At 41.4% G+C, this 12,422-nt stretch overlaps 1 protein-coding gene across 1 annotated transcript in view; it reads left to right on the forward strand.

Moving 5' to 3' along the window:
• Positions 1 to 12,422, forward strand: part of LOC138303631 (C-type lectin domain family 2 member D-like) — a 62,352-nt gene that overhangs the window by 48,053 nt on the left and 1,877 nt on the right. The window contains exon 3 of the mRNA XM_069242929.1: positions 4,872 to 4,975. Coding sequence (XP_069099030.1) covers positions 4,872 to 4,975 — 104 coding nt within the window. The remainder of the gene's footprint in view (positions 1 to 4,871; positions 4,976 to 12,422) is intronic.

Below are 12,422 nucleotides of genomic sequence, written 5' to 3' on the forward strand. Positions count from 1 at the left end.
AATTACTAACAGAATAAGGAGGATATTGTGAACAACAATATCAAGTAAATGTGACACAATATGAAAAGATGAAATGAAAGAGGGTTCCTTCCCCTTCAAGGAGAAAGACATGATCCCATATGGTCACTGTAGATGTGTAGGTGCCGTGGTTATGGTCAGTTCCAGATTTGTACACTATAAAGATGAGCAGATTTCATGCAAAATGAAGCTGAGAGATCACCACCCCTTAAGGAATTTTGGCAGAATCCAGCAATAGAGCAACATTTGATGGAAATGAGATGCTGTGCGAGAGTTTTTTCTGGGGTGAGGAGAGGATGAAGTGTTTGAAGTCATTTCCACCACAGTCCATGTGAGAGCTTTGTATATATAATGTGGGGAACAGGATGACTATATAGTCTCAGTTAAGCAGGGATAGTACCATTTCACTGCGGACATGGGAAGGTTGGAAACATTTGAGGGGAGACCTGAGATCCTTGGTGGTGGGGTCAAATTTGAAGGGAAGTGTGGGATTCTTAAGTGGACATGCCAACGGAAAGTTCATTTTAATTCATGTGAGCTTGTCCTCAACATGTTTCTTTTGGAGGATGTATGTGAGTGAAAACTGCGACATGATAACCAAAGCTTTGACATGTGCTGTATTATCTGAAATTTGCCATGAGGCTTGTATAGCTATTCTTGATTTTTAATCAAAGTTTTGCACATTCATCCTTTTTGCTAAATAGCATAAAAGAGTTTAGGAGTGGTGCAGTTCCCATGTAGCTCTGAGTGCCGACCGGGAGTTTCAGGTTAGCAGTAGTTTCTTTTCAATTTAAGTTCTAGTGCGAATCAGTAATCATTGAACTTGCATATTTTGAGGCACGAAAGGGTCAGAAGAAGGTATTTTGAGAATTAAAACTGAGGCTTTCCTTAAAGGGGGACCCTGTAGAAGTGTCTTCTGTCAGTTTTTGAAGCAGGTAGAAAATATGCTAGCCTTCGACCCAGAGACAACATTTGAGGTTTTATGGAAGTTGAGGTTTCTGGAGGCTCATGGTCCAGAGGGCATGTGCAGAGATAGTACAGTTTTGTCTAGACCATTGGTTCAGAGTTCACATTTCTTTATGGAGTTGGTGGCCTTTTTTGGGACAGAGCACATGTATTTGATTTGCATACAGATTGGGGAAATGGAGTAACCAGGCCAACAAATACAATAACACAACAGTGGATTCCACACAAGGAGAGGCTAATCAATATGAATAAAGAAGTACCATTGCAGGTAAAAAACAGACAAGAAAATATAACAATTATTATAATATTTTTATAATAATTAAACATTATAGCCCATATCTGTTGGGGTTATTGCCTTCCCTGAAGGGATGTGCCTGAGCTGCAGGAAAAGGCCCATGATTAGGGGAGGGTAATTAACAGCAGCTGTTGTCCGCAAGTGAGGGCAATAAAGCTATTAGCACCGGCACCGCCTCTAGGGCACTGAACTCAGGTCACCGGCGGTGAGCGTTTGCACAGCTCTTCAGTGTCGTTGCCACGGTGCAGCGCTACCTCTTGCATGGTTCTGGCCTCTCCCTTTCCTTCACTTATGGTGAATGCTAGTCCCAGTTGAAAAAAATAAACCTTTCAGTTTCATTTTTATTTCTTTGTTACAATGCTTGTTAGGCCTTAGATTCCCCCCTTGGTGGAGAAGGGGGAGGGGCCTGCTATGTGCAGAGAGAGCTGGAGCCGTGCTGCAGCATCGGTACATAAGGGCTCTTTTACTCTCCACCCACAGTGCGCTGAATTTAACGCCCAGGCACAGGGCGTGGGTGGAAGGAAGGCAACTGCTTCCGAAGGGCAGGGGGCTTGTTGCCCCAGAATGCACCCTGTGTGTCCCTGTAATGGTAGCTGAAGCCCACAAAGGGAGCATTCTTAATGGCTTAACTCCTAACTTTAAAAAAAGGGTGTTAATAATTTGTATATGGATCTTTCTTATTTTAATTCAACACACATCTGACATGCCAGTCCTTTGCTAAGGCAGAATGTGAACCATGATGGCTCTTGGTAATTCTATGGGTAAGTAAGGATGTCAATTGATCCATCATAAGAAAGATAGATTTTGTTATGCAATGATACCCAGTTCTCTGTGATTTGGGGAGCGACCTTTGCTAGATGCATTTTCTACAATGGAAATTTTGAAAATCTGACAAAAAGAGCTGTCGTTTGCTAAAAAGATATTACATAAAGAATTAAAATACAGACTTGATTAGGACAAATCCTTTGCGGTAATTACACCAATGCCTCAAAGTCCATGACCTGCAGTGCCCGTTTCAGACCATCCCTTGCCAATGTTATATGATCACATATGAAGTTCATCTAAACAGCGAACCAAGAGGCAGGTGTGAGACATAATCCTGATTAATAAATAGTGTCTGCTTTCTGTCATAAATGTTTTGCACTAAAAACAAAAAAAAGCCACTTTGCAAACTCATGGTTTCTTAACATTCACCAAACAAGTCCTAAACTAGGCCCAACTCCAACTCGTTTTTATGTGTTCATGTTTTCATTTCTTCTCATCACATGCAGCAAAATGTGCACTAATGAAGTGCTTTGTGTTGTCATGCTGTTCTCGATGACCTCTGGAGGAGCTTTCCTTCCAGATGTAACTGTGCAAGGTCTTTGCTCTCTGTATCCGAGGAGGTCTGGTCACTATGCGCCTCTGCCATTGCTTTGTGTGTAACTAGATTCTACTGTCACACCTAATGACATCAGGTCCAGAAGGAATTATGTATTATTCATTGAGAGAATGGTGCTTGCTTCTGTTCCACTTAATTTTGTGTTGTGATTGAGACTTGCAACATTTTATTCACATAATGCTGACTGTGTGATTTTATTGTGAATTTTCCTGTAAAAGGCCACATTTTGGAGATGAGCTATTGAGTCATTTTTGATTATTAGAGAGCAGACCCTTTTCAGTTTGTTCATACTTAGGACTATATTGATATTTTTTTCTGAGACTTGACTTTATCGCAGATCTCTTGCTGTATCTGACTGAGCCTGATGCTAAATTGCTATATTTGATTTATTATTCATTTTTACCAATTTTGACCCTAATCTTATTTTGCGTTCTGTAATGTACCTTTATCCTTTCACAAACCTTTATGGTTTCTAACCTATTCTTTGTCTCAAGATTGAGGCTTATTTAACTGATTATTCTATTTAATGACAATTTTGACCAATAGGGGCAAATTACCTTATCCAATCATGAAGCTAACACCACCCAGATCCTGCAGAGACGCTTTATCTCATGACCTATCAGATCGTCAACAATAGCATTAACTCAGGTGATGGCAGCTCTTGAGATTGGCTGCTGTGGTTCCACGGATGCCACGCTACTGCCTGTGTAAGACCACAGGTAGAGTGTGGCAAGTCTTTGATTCACTCCGTAGAGTAGCAACCAGTGAGCGAACATTTTCATCTTCAATGATCTAAACCAACACAACCTTATTAGCCCTTCGACTAATCGTTTCGAACCTAGCCTATGTATCTTTCATAAGAGCCAGTTAGTTACCCACTTGGTAGTTTAAATGTGTGATTCATACCCGCACTAGACGATTTTGTGCTACTGCACAGTGAAATCTGCCTATAGTCCTCGCCTTAATCTCTGCCCTTCTAGGAGATGGACTTCTGGGCTTAGGATGTGATAAACTCTTAGGAGAAGCATCAGATCCTATTGTGACCTCATGTGTGCTTAAATATGACAACTAGTTCTTGGCTTGATTTTCTTGTTGTTCCGACTATTTTCAAAATACTTCCTCTGATACCTGGATGGAGAAGGGGCGTTACTCCGTACCCCCAGTTTAGGGTGTAAAATGTAATGCCTGTTATTGTGGTCTTTCATCACAAGGAAAAACCATGACAATAAGGGTCAGGCAAAAATGACTTCTACTCCCTCGGAGACACGGGGGTCATTGGGTTTTTGACTTTCAAAAACAACTCCAGTTTAGGGAGTTTACAAACACAAAAAACATTTGCCTGTCATGACTGACTCACAGTCTAGAAAACATTCCCTACATTGGCAGGAACCGCAATGACAGTGGGTCCGGTCTATCAACAGGATTGTCTGCTGAGCCGGCGAACAAGTCACAATGTTGCTGCTGTACGTCCCTCTGTATTTTGGGGGTAATGTCCTCCGCCATCCTGACAGTGTCAAAATACTTCTTTATGTAACATTTTGGAGGTAAAACTATCTTGTACATAATGATTTTCATACTAAAAGGCAAAGCTCCCAATGGAAGTTGTAACTGACCCCAATGAAGGTAAAGGGCCGGACTAGTGAAAGATGAAGAATTCCACAAACAGAAGTGACATTTTAAACACAATGAAATCTTTACATTTATGGCATTTATTTTACATTTCAAGTCATGGTACACAAGTAAATAGTAACCCGAGCCATTGGCTGAGGCGATACCATAGTCATCACAGTTGCTGGAATTCTTCATCAGTCTACGTCTTGTGCCACCTCTGTGCATGGGGTGCCACTTTGGTAACGGTTTAGTGCCACTGCTGGAGTTCACACTTGTTTTGGTGAGAGTTTTAATCTTCAGTGGACTGCTGTGGCTGCCAGGGATGCTGGACAGGGGTTCTGTGTTGATGAGATCATGTGGTTATATGACTGTTTGAACTGAGACTGTAATGGTGTCTGGCATTTCAGTCACTGGTTGTTCTCCTGCCAATAATTCTCAGTAAGAAGATCTTTAGTGTTGTGTCCTGCTTACAACAACACTTCTAGGCACTTCTCAGAAAGATTGTTTTTAGATGAAGAATTGTAGTAGCAGTCTAAATACAACCTAGAAGTATTGGCGCTCTCCATTTGTGACATGTGCATTTTTACCTTGCCTTGGCAGGATTTTGTAATGCGTTACAAAGGTGTAGACGATCACTGGATTGGTCTGTCACGAGAACCAAAGGGGGAATGGAAATGGCCCAATGGAACTCCATTCAACAACTGGTGAGTTCTTCTTCCTTTTTTTAAATCAGTGTTGTATTGTGTTAGCAATATCCACTCAGCTTTTAGTAATATAGCCCAAACCATTTCAGCTTGGAGTTGAACGTGAAGGTCCAGCATATGCATCCTTGGGATTGCTACTAGGCTTTAAATACAGGTAACGTGGATTCATACACATTCAGCAGTTCTGGAGTCCTGAGGTGGAGTTTCTTCTTGGGCCGGTTCGGTGTCCACAGGAGTTCCTGGTCCTCTGTGATGCAGGCCGTCTTCTGGAGGATTCTCAGAGGTCACTGGACCTGCAGGATGCGTCACTTTCTTTTGCAGGGCTTTTTGAAGCTAGAGACAAGTCTATTTTTGCCTTCAGTCTTCTCTGCAGTGGTTTCAGCTTAGCAGTCCTTCTTCTTTCTTCTTGTGAAGTCGCCAGGAATCCAATGAACTAGATCTAGGGGGGCCCTTAACTCCAGGATTTAGGGGTGTTACATGGGTCAGTGGCTAATGGCTGCTGTCCCTGAGGGTGGCTACACCCTTCCTGTGTCCACTCCCTTTGAGAGGGGGATACAAACCTAACCCTATTGGTCGCTGCCTTCCAATCTGAGATGGTGGATTTTGCAAGGAGGGGGTCACCTCAGCTCTGGACACCTTAGGGATGGTCCCAGCTGAGGTGGTCACTCCTTCCTGCTTTCCCTAATTTCCCCACTGGACTTGCAGCCAAAAGTGGGGCTTTGTCTAGGGGGCGGGCATCTCCACTAGCTGGAGTGCCCTGGGGCACTGTAACAAGAAGCCTGAGCCTTTGAGGCTCACTGCCAGGTGTTACAGTTCCTGCAGGAGGAGGTGTGAAGAACCTCCACACAGTGTAGTCTTTGTTTCTGGCTGTTGAGAGCCAGAACAGCCAGAACCCCTTGTGGTCAGAAACTCGTTTTTTAGTTGCAGGCTGGCACAGACCAGTCAGTCCTGTTCTAAAGGATTGGGTAAAATACAGGGGGCATCTCTAAGATGCCCTGTGTGTGCATTGTTCAATAAACCCAACACTGGCATCAGTTTGGGTTTATTGTGCTAAGAAGTTTGATACCAAACTTCCCAGTATTCAGTGAAGCCATTATGGAGCTGTGGAGTTCGTAATGACAAACTCCCAGTCCATGTACTCAATATGGCCACACTGCACTTGCAATGCCTAAGAATGGGCTTAGACACTGTAGGGGCATAGTGCGCATGCAGCTATGCCCTCACCTGTGGTATAGTGCACCCTGCCTTAGGGCTGTATGGCCTGCTGGAGGGGTGACATACCTATGCCACAGGCAGTGGTTTCTGGGCTTGGCACCCTGAGAGGGGTGCCATGTCGACTTTGTCTTTTTCTCCCCACCAGCACACACAAGCTGCAATGGCAGTGTGCATGTGCTTAGTGAGGGGTCCCCCAGGGTGGCATAATACATGCTGCAGCCTTTGGAGACCTTCCTTGGCCACGGGGCCATTGGTTCCATGGGTACCTTTTACAAGGGACTTAACTGTGTGCCAGGGTGGGTCAATTGTGGAAACAATGGTACAGGTTTTGGGAAAGAACACATAAAGGGGCCTAATTAACAGGATCCCAGCACACTCTCAGTGAAAGTTGGCATCAATCTCAGGCAAAAGTGTGGGGGGTAACTATTACAACAAGGGCACTTTCCTACATACTGCTGTTTTGTAATTATATCAATTAACGATCAAGGTGGCTGATTGACAAATATCAGAATTTGTAATGTGATTTTAAAAGCACCTGACATTTGGCAAAGCCAACAGTGCCAGACCATGTACAGGACTAGAACTAATGATTGCACCATTGATGTATAAAAATAGTCACTTCACTGTACCAAATGATGTTAGTTTACTTTATGTACATGCCAACATTAAAATGCAATACATTCCGTAACGATTTGAAAATCAAACAGTCTAAATCCATCTAAGTCTAGCTTGGATTGCACAGATCGCTCTCTAGAAAGGGTTTGTCATGAAACAGCCTAGAATAGTACAGGAGAGTGGTCACATTTCAGTAGATGTATTCATTCAACAGTCATTCGTCAGGAATAATACACTGACATAAATGCCCGAAAATGGAGGCTAAAACGCAGAGATTAAACATGATCGAATGAATTAGTTGTGATTTAGTTATGGCTTTTTTTAGCATATCTCAACAAAGCCATTTTTTGCTGTTTATGCACTAGATTATGTTTTCTTCAGAAACAAGCATGGGTGCACAGGACAGGCTTGTCCAGGATTATAAGTGCCCATTTAGGCAATTATTTTTTTATAAAAATGTTTGTACATTTTTCTCTTCTTTGTTGTGAAGATGTTCTCGTTTTTTTACTCCTAGTTTCTTGTTTTTGTTCTATCTCTTTTTTAAAAAACACAAAAAAACAAAAAATACCTTTGTGGTCAAACCTCTCCCCATTATTAAAGAAGTACAAGTAAAGTATGCAGTTGAAATTACCTTTATGTTCATGACTATATCTTGCATAACAACTATAGACACTATGATATTAAAACGCACTACACTCTCAGCTGACACATCTCCCCAGAGTAACATGTGCAAAATACCACGTAGGTAGAAACTGCTGTCTCTGCTCATACCATGATAATGAATGTCATTAGTAGAGTGTAGAATGGTGTATCCTCTCTGTTTACAACTGTGTCTTGCACAACAAGTGCACATTTGAATGTAAGAGCCCACCCACTTCTCTGTCAGACATCTCCTTATGGGGACAGGCATCTGTAGTACGGCGTACACAAAGACATAGCTCTGCACGGAAACTTCTCTCCAGAGTGACAAGCAGTATAGTAGATATAAAAAGAACTGCCCTTTCCAGCAGCAGACAGCAGTGCCTAGTATACTATGAGAATGCATTCGCCTCTGTACCAAAACACGGCCATGTAGCTGAATCTTTATTCAACAGAAGGATAAGTACTAATCTCTAGTACCTTAAACAGACATATACATGCAGGGGAACAGTTACAGTTCTTGATGAAGGTACTGCCACTTTAAGTCAACATTAGAAGATTGTATTCATTTTAAAAGTTATTAAGGAAAGAAATCAGTAGTAACTTCAAGCATTTTATTTAAAAAAAAAAACAATTTAACGACATACCAAACAATAACAACATTAATAAACTACAAAAATAACAGTAAAAACAATCAAATTTGCAAATTATTATTTATCTTTGCTGATTTGTAAAATATACAAAAAAAGAGTTGAGCAAGGGCAGCCAGAACCACCAATACAGCGTGAGAACAACTGGGATGGGGTAACATTGCAGCCTGATAACTCGTCGGGCATCCACATCTTTTCAACCGGGTGACACGATGCCTGCCCAGGTACTTGATGATCAAGGAGATAACAACCCTCCTTAGATTAAAAAAAAAACACATTTTTTGCTGCTTGAGTAAGAAGACCAATGTGACATCCAAAACAAGTAGAGTAGAGCTATGGAGAGCAAGCTTCTCCAAGGGTATAATTGTCGCTGTAGTTAGTAAAAACAACACCAGCTGTGCAATAAAAAAAATTCTGACTTTCCACACAGTTACTTTTCCATCTTTCTTCCAATGTAAACACATTTTGTCTCCTCCTCCATATATTGTGTGACATGGTAATTCTGTTTTTAAGAGCTCCTGTCTTGCATTTTCTCCCTAAAAAAAAGACAAAATAATCACAAAGTACAAAGTTACATACTAATCAGTAATTGATTACAATGATAATCACTACATTCTCTGAAGCTACCTACATTTTTTACCCACAATTATTTATTTATATGCACTGCACCACTAATTCTATGATCCTTTCTGTTAAAAAATCCCACAGCCTCAAACTCTGCATTTTTAATCCACAATAAAGTCGTAGAAATATGTAAAGTAATACATTACTCTTTACACAACCTTCCTAACAGTGAGCACAGTGTTTTACTCAAGAAATGGCCCTATCTCCACTGAAAAACCTTGTGGGGGTACAATATGTGCACAGTAAGGTTCATAGAAACCATAGGCCTTGCATTAACAGTTTGCAAATACCTTGTTTTATAATTACAGAAACACTGCCTCGTTTACTTACCTTTACATACATATTGAACATTTCATTTTTAACACAACATCCAGTACTTTGTGATGTCTCTCCACATTCTGAAGTCTACTTCTTAAAAGTTATATTAATAAACATGCACCTCTGCAAACAGATTTTCACTCACTAAAGATTGTATAGAAAACAATTACTGACACTTCTCAACAAAGTTCATTAAGTGTATTTCTAATTACCTGAATTTAGATTAGTTTCTTATATACAGCTGAGGACAATTTTCAACAAATTTCATAAAGTATATTTCTAATTAACTGAACATAGTGTAGTTTCTTATATACAGCTGATAACACTTTTCAACAAAGCTCATAAAGTATATTTCTAATTACCTGAACTTAGAACAGTTTTTTTTATATACAGCTGAAGACACCAGGCTACAATCTTGCAAGACTCTTGCTGGATTGTAAACAGCTTGTGGCATGTTTCTTCCTTTTGACTCTCACAAAATATTTGCAAGATGGAACAAACTTCATAAAAATTAACCATCTACTCATCACAGTACTTATCTCTTGCACAATTTCTCTCAAAAACAATGACCAAAATATGAATTCCTCCTAATGGTGTGATTTCAGAACTCATTACCCCTTTTCACTATTCATGATCCCGCGAAAGTCACTCTAGATCATAACAATTAGTTCAAAACAATATACATTTATTTTTATCACAAACGTTGCCCCTTAGACACCCCCCTCTAAACCTAGGGACACAGCATGCCTTTCTGTTGCCCCCTTATATAATGTTTCACTTCCACAACCCCTCCCATTTCTCACAGTAAACAGTAACAGTGGCCTTTTCATTTCTAACATTTCAACAGCCGCCAGCCAATGAGGGAACTTGCTCTCGGGAGATTCGTGAGAGCCTCTCACTCACATAAGAGCTTAGAGGTTCACAGAAAAAATGGTCCTCTTGACCAATCACAGAGCTCTATTTTTAATTTTAAACTCTTGCGGGACATCCACGTGCCTCTTGCCAGCCCAACTGCCAAAATATACAATTATTTTTCACCTTTAGGCCCAGATTTACTAGAAAGCTGTGCATCAGCTGTGATGCGCTACTTTACTTGCACCCCCTACAGGCACCTAACAACACCATGGTAGTGCCGTATTTACAGTACGGCGCACCGTGGCACACGTTAGGACAATAGCGTCAAAATGTATTATGCTATTGTGGTAATTTGCAGGATTAGCGCCATAATTTGCGGCACTAATCGTGCAAAGTAAAGGGCGCCCCTTTTAATGTAATGGGCATGTCATTTTAATGCCTGCAGGGCTTTGTGCAGGCATTAAAAATAGTGCTAAAAGTGGTGCAGTAAAGTTTTGTAGATTTTACTGTGCCATTTTTACGGGCCTCCCTGTGCCGGAATGCCCCCTTTGCATATATTATGCCTGGCGCAAGCATAATGTGGCGCAAGGTGGTGCAAAGTGGTGCAATGCAAGCATGGGGGGAGTGGATGTCTGTGTGTGCATTTGTGAGTGCGTGCATGCCGAGGGGGGGAGCGGAGTGTTGTGTGTGAGTGCATGTATGTTTGTGTGAATGCGGGGTGGGGGTGTCAGTTTGAGTGTGTGTTTGCGACTGTATGTGTCAGTTTGAGTGCGTGCATGCAAGTGTATGTGTCAGTTTGAGTGTGTGCATGCTAGTGTATGTGTCTGAGTGCATGTGTGCGTGTGAATGGGCATTTGTGCGCGTGTGTGCGAGTGAATGGGTGTGTTCGTGTGCATGTGTGCGAGTAAATGGGTGTATCTGAGTGCGTGTTTGGGTACGAATGTGTGAGCGTGTATGTTAGCGAATGCGTGGGTTAGTGGGGGTGTGTGAATGTTGGTGCGTGGTCATGTAGGGATGTGTTTGCCTGCGACATGGAGATTCCTTTTGCCGGGTGCATGACCGCCAGCATTTTCATGGTAGTGCGCCTGCCACGAAAATGCTGACGGTCTGCTGAGTTGTAATACCGATGATGGTCTGACCGCCCTGGCGGTATGGGCGGTGTTTCGGCAATTTGGCTTCCAAGGACTGCCAGACTCGAAATGAAGGCCATTATGTTTTGGGAGCACCTTTTTTTCCCGGCCAACGCTTGACAGATCACCCGGAAGCTTTCCAGGATGGAGCTGAGGTTGATGAACTTTGTTTTGGACAATATTATGAATATTCGTCAAACGGGGCCAAAGTTATTAGCAAACCAAAAAATGCCTGTCAAGGAAAAGCAAACGTAACTATAACTACCTAGTGGGCACCACCACTAGGTAATATTTGTATGCACACACAGACACACAACATACACCCCCAACACACACACAAGTTTCATACACAGAGGTGCCCAAAAAAAGGGCGAATATGTGCAATTCCCATTATAAAACGAATTAGATTCTTTGTTCTCTGTGACAAAAAAAACACTGAATGGAATTTCTCCAAACTCTGTATGAAGGTAGTACTTAAGAAAGTGTCCTTCGCTTGGCATGGTGTAATCTGTTCAGTAGTTTTTGAGACATTAGAATTTAAAACGTTTTTTAAGATGGGCATAAAAGGGTCAAATTATAGCGATATCTAAATCGCTAATTCACTGAGGTTTGTAAACCCAATTTCGCAGTCCTCTGTGCCCCAAAATGTAAAAAACTACTAAGATCTGATTGGATGAAGGAACTTTTTCTCCTGTTGTCCATTTCGGGTCACTGAACCAAATGTTGGGTTTACGTACTTGAAGCTCACTTATTGGCTTGCCACAATGCCATGACAAAAGATTGCAGTCACATTTACAGGATGTCGGGGCTCATTTCCCTTGACTTAAAAAAAATATTATAAGGCTCACATATCCCATAGGCTAGGTGTGCAGGTTATAGAAAGCAAGGTCCCCTTGGTCAATGAACAATGGTCCATGACCATAGAACCCCAGCAAGCTTCATGTCCATGGGTTGCAAACCCATTTCAAGCTTCATGGGTTTGTGCTGGTACTTTTGTGAGGATTGTTCATGTGTGCAAATATGCATGCACTTATGCCAGAATGTTTGTTCACTATGTACAAATCTCTTAACATAAATTATGGGGGCTCATGGGATAAGGATGATACCCCCAAAGGGATTTTCATAAGACATGGTATATTACGGTAGTACTTTGGAGTATACAGTACATTTTTTTGACTACTACTGGTACTGGTCTAACCAATGGATATTTGACTAAACTACTTGGAAACTCTGTGGGGTGGCAGGAAAATGGTCTCAATTGGAGAATATTATACAGGATATTTTCAGATAGCAGATGTTATATTGTAAGGCATGCTGGAAATCTGTACATATTTAAAGAAACATTTATGAGGGATGTGTTTACTATACATGAATGTTGGAAAAATTCATAGTAAGTGTTTT

Source organism: Pleurodeles waltl, chromosome 7 (assembly GCF_031143425.1).
Source record: "Pleurodeles waltl isolate 20211129_DDA chromosome 7, aPleWal1.hap1.20221129, whole genome shotgun sequence".
NCBI lineage: Eukaryota > Metazoa > Chordata > Amphibia > Caudata > Salamandridae > Pleurodeles > Pleurodeles waltl.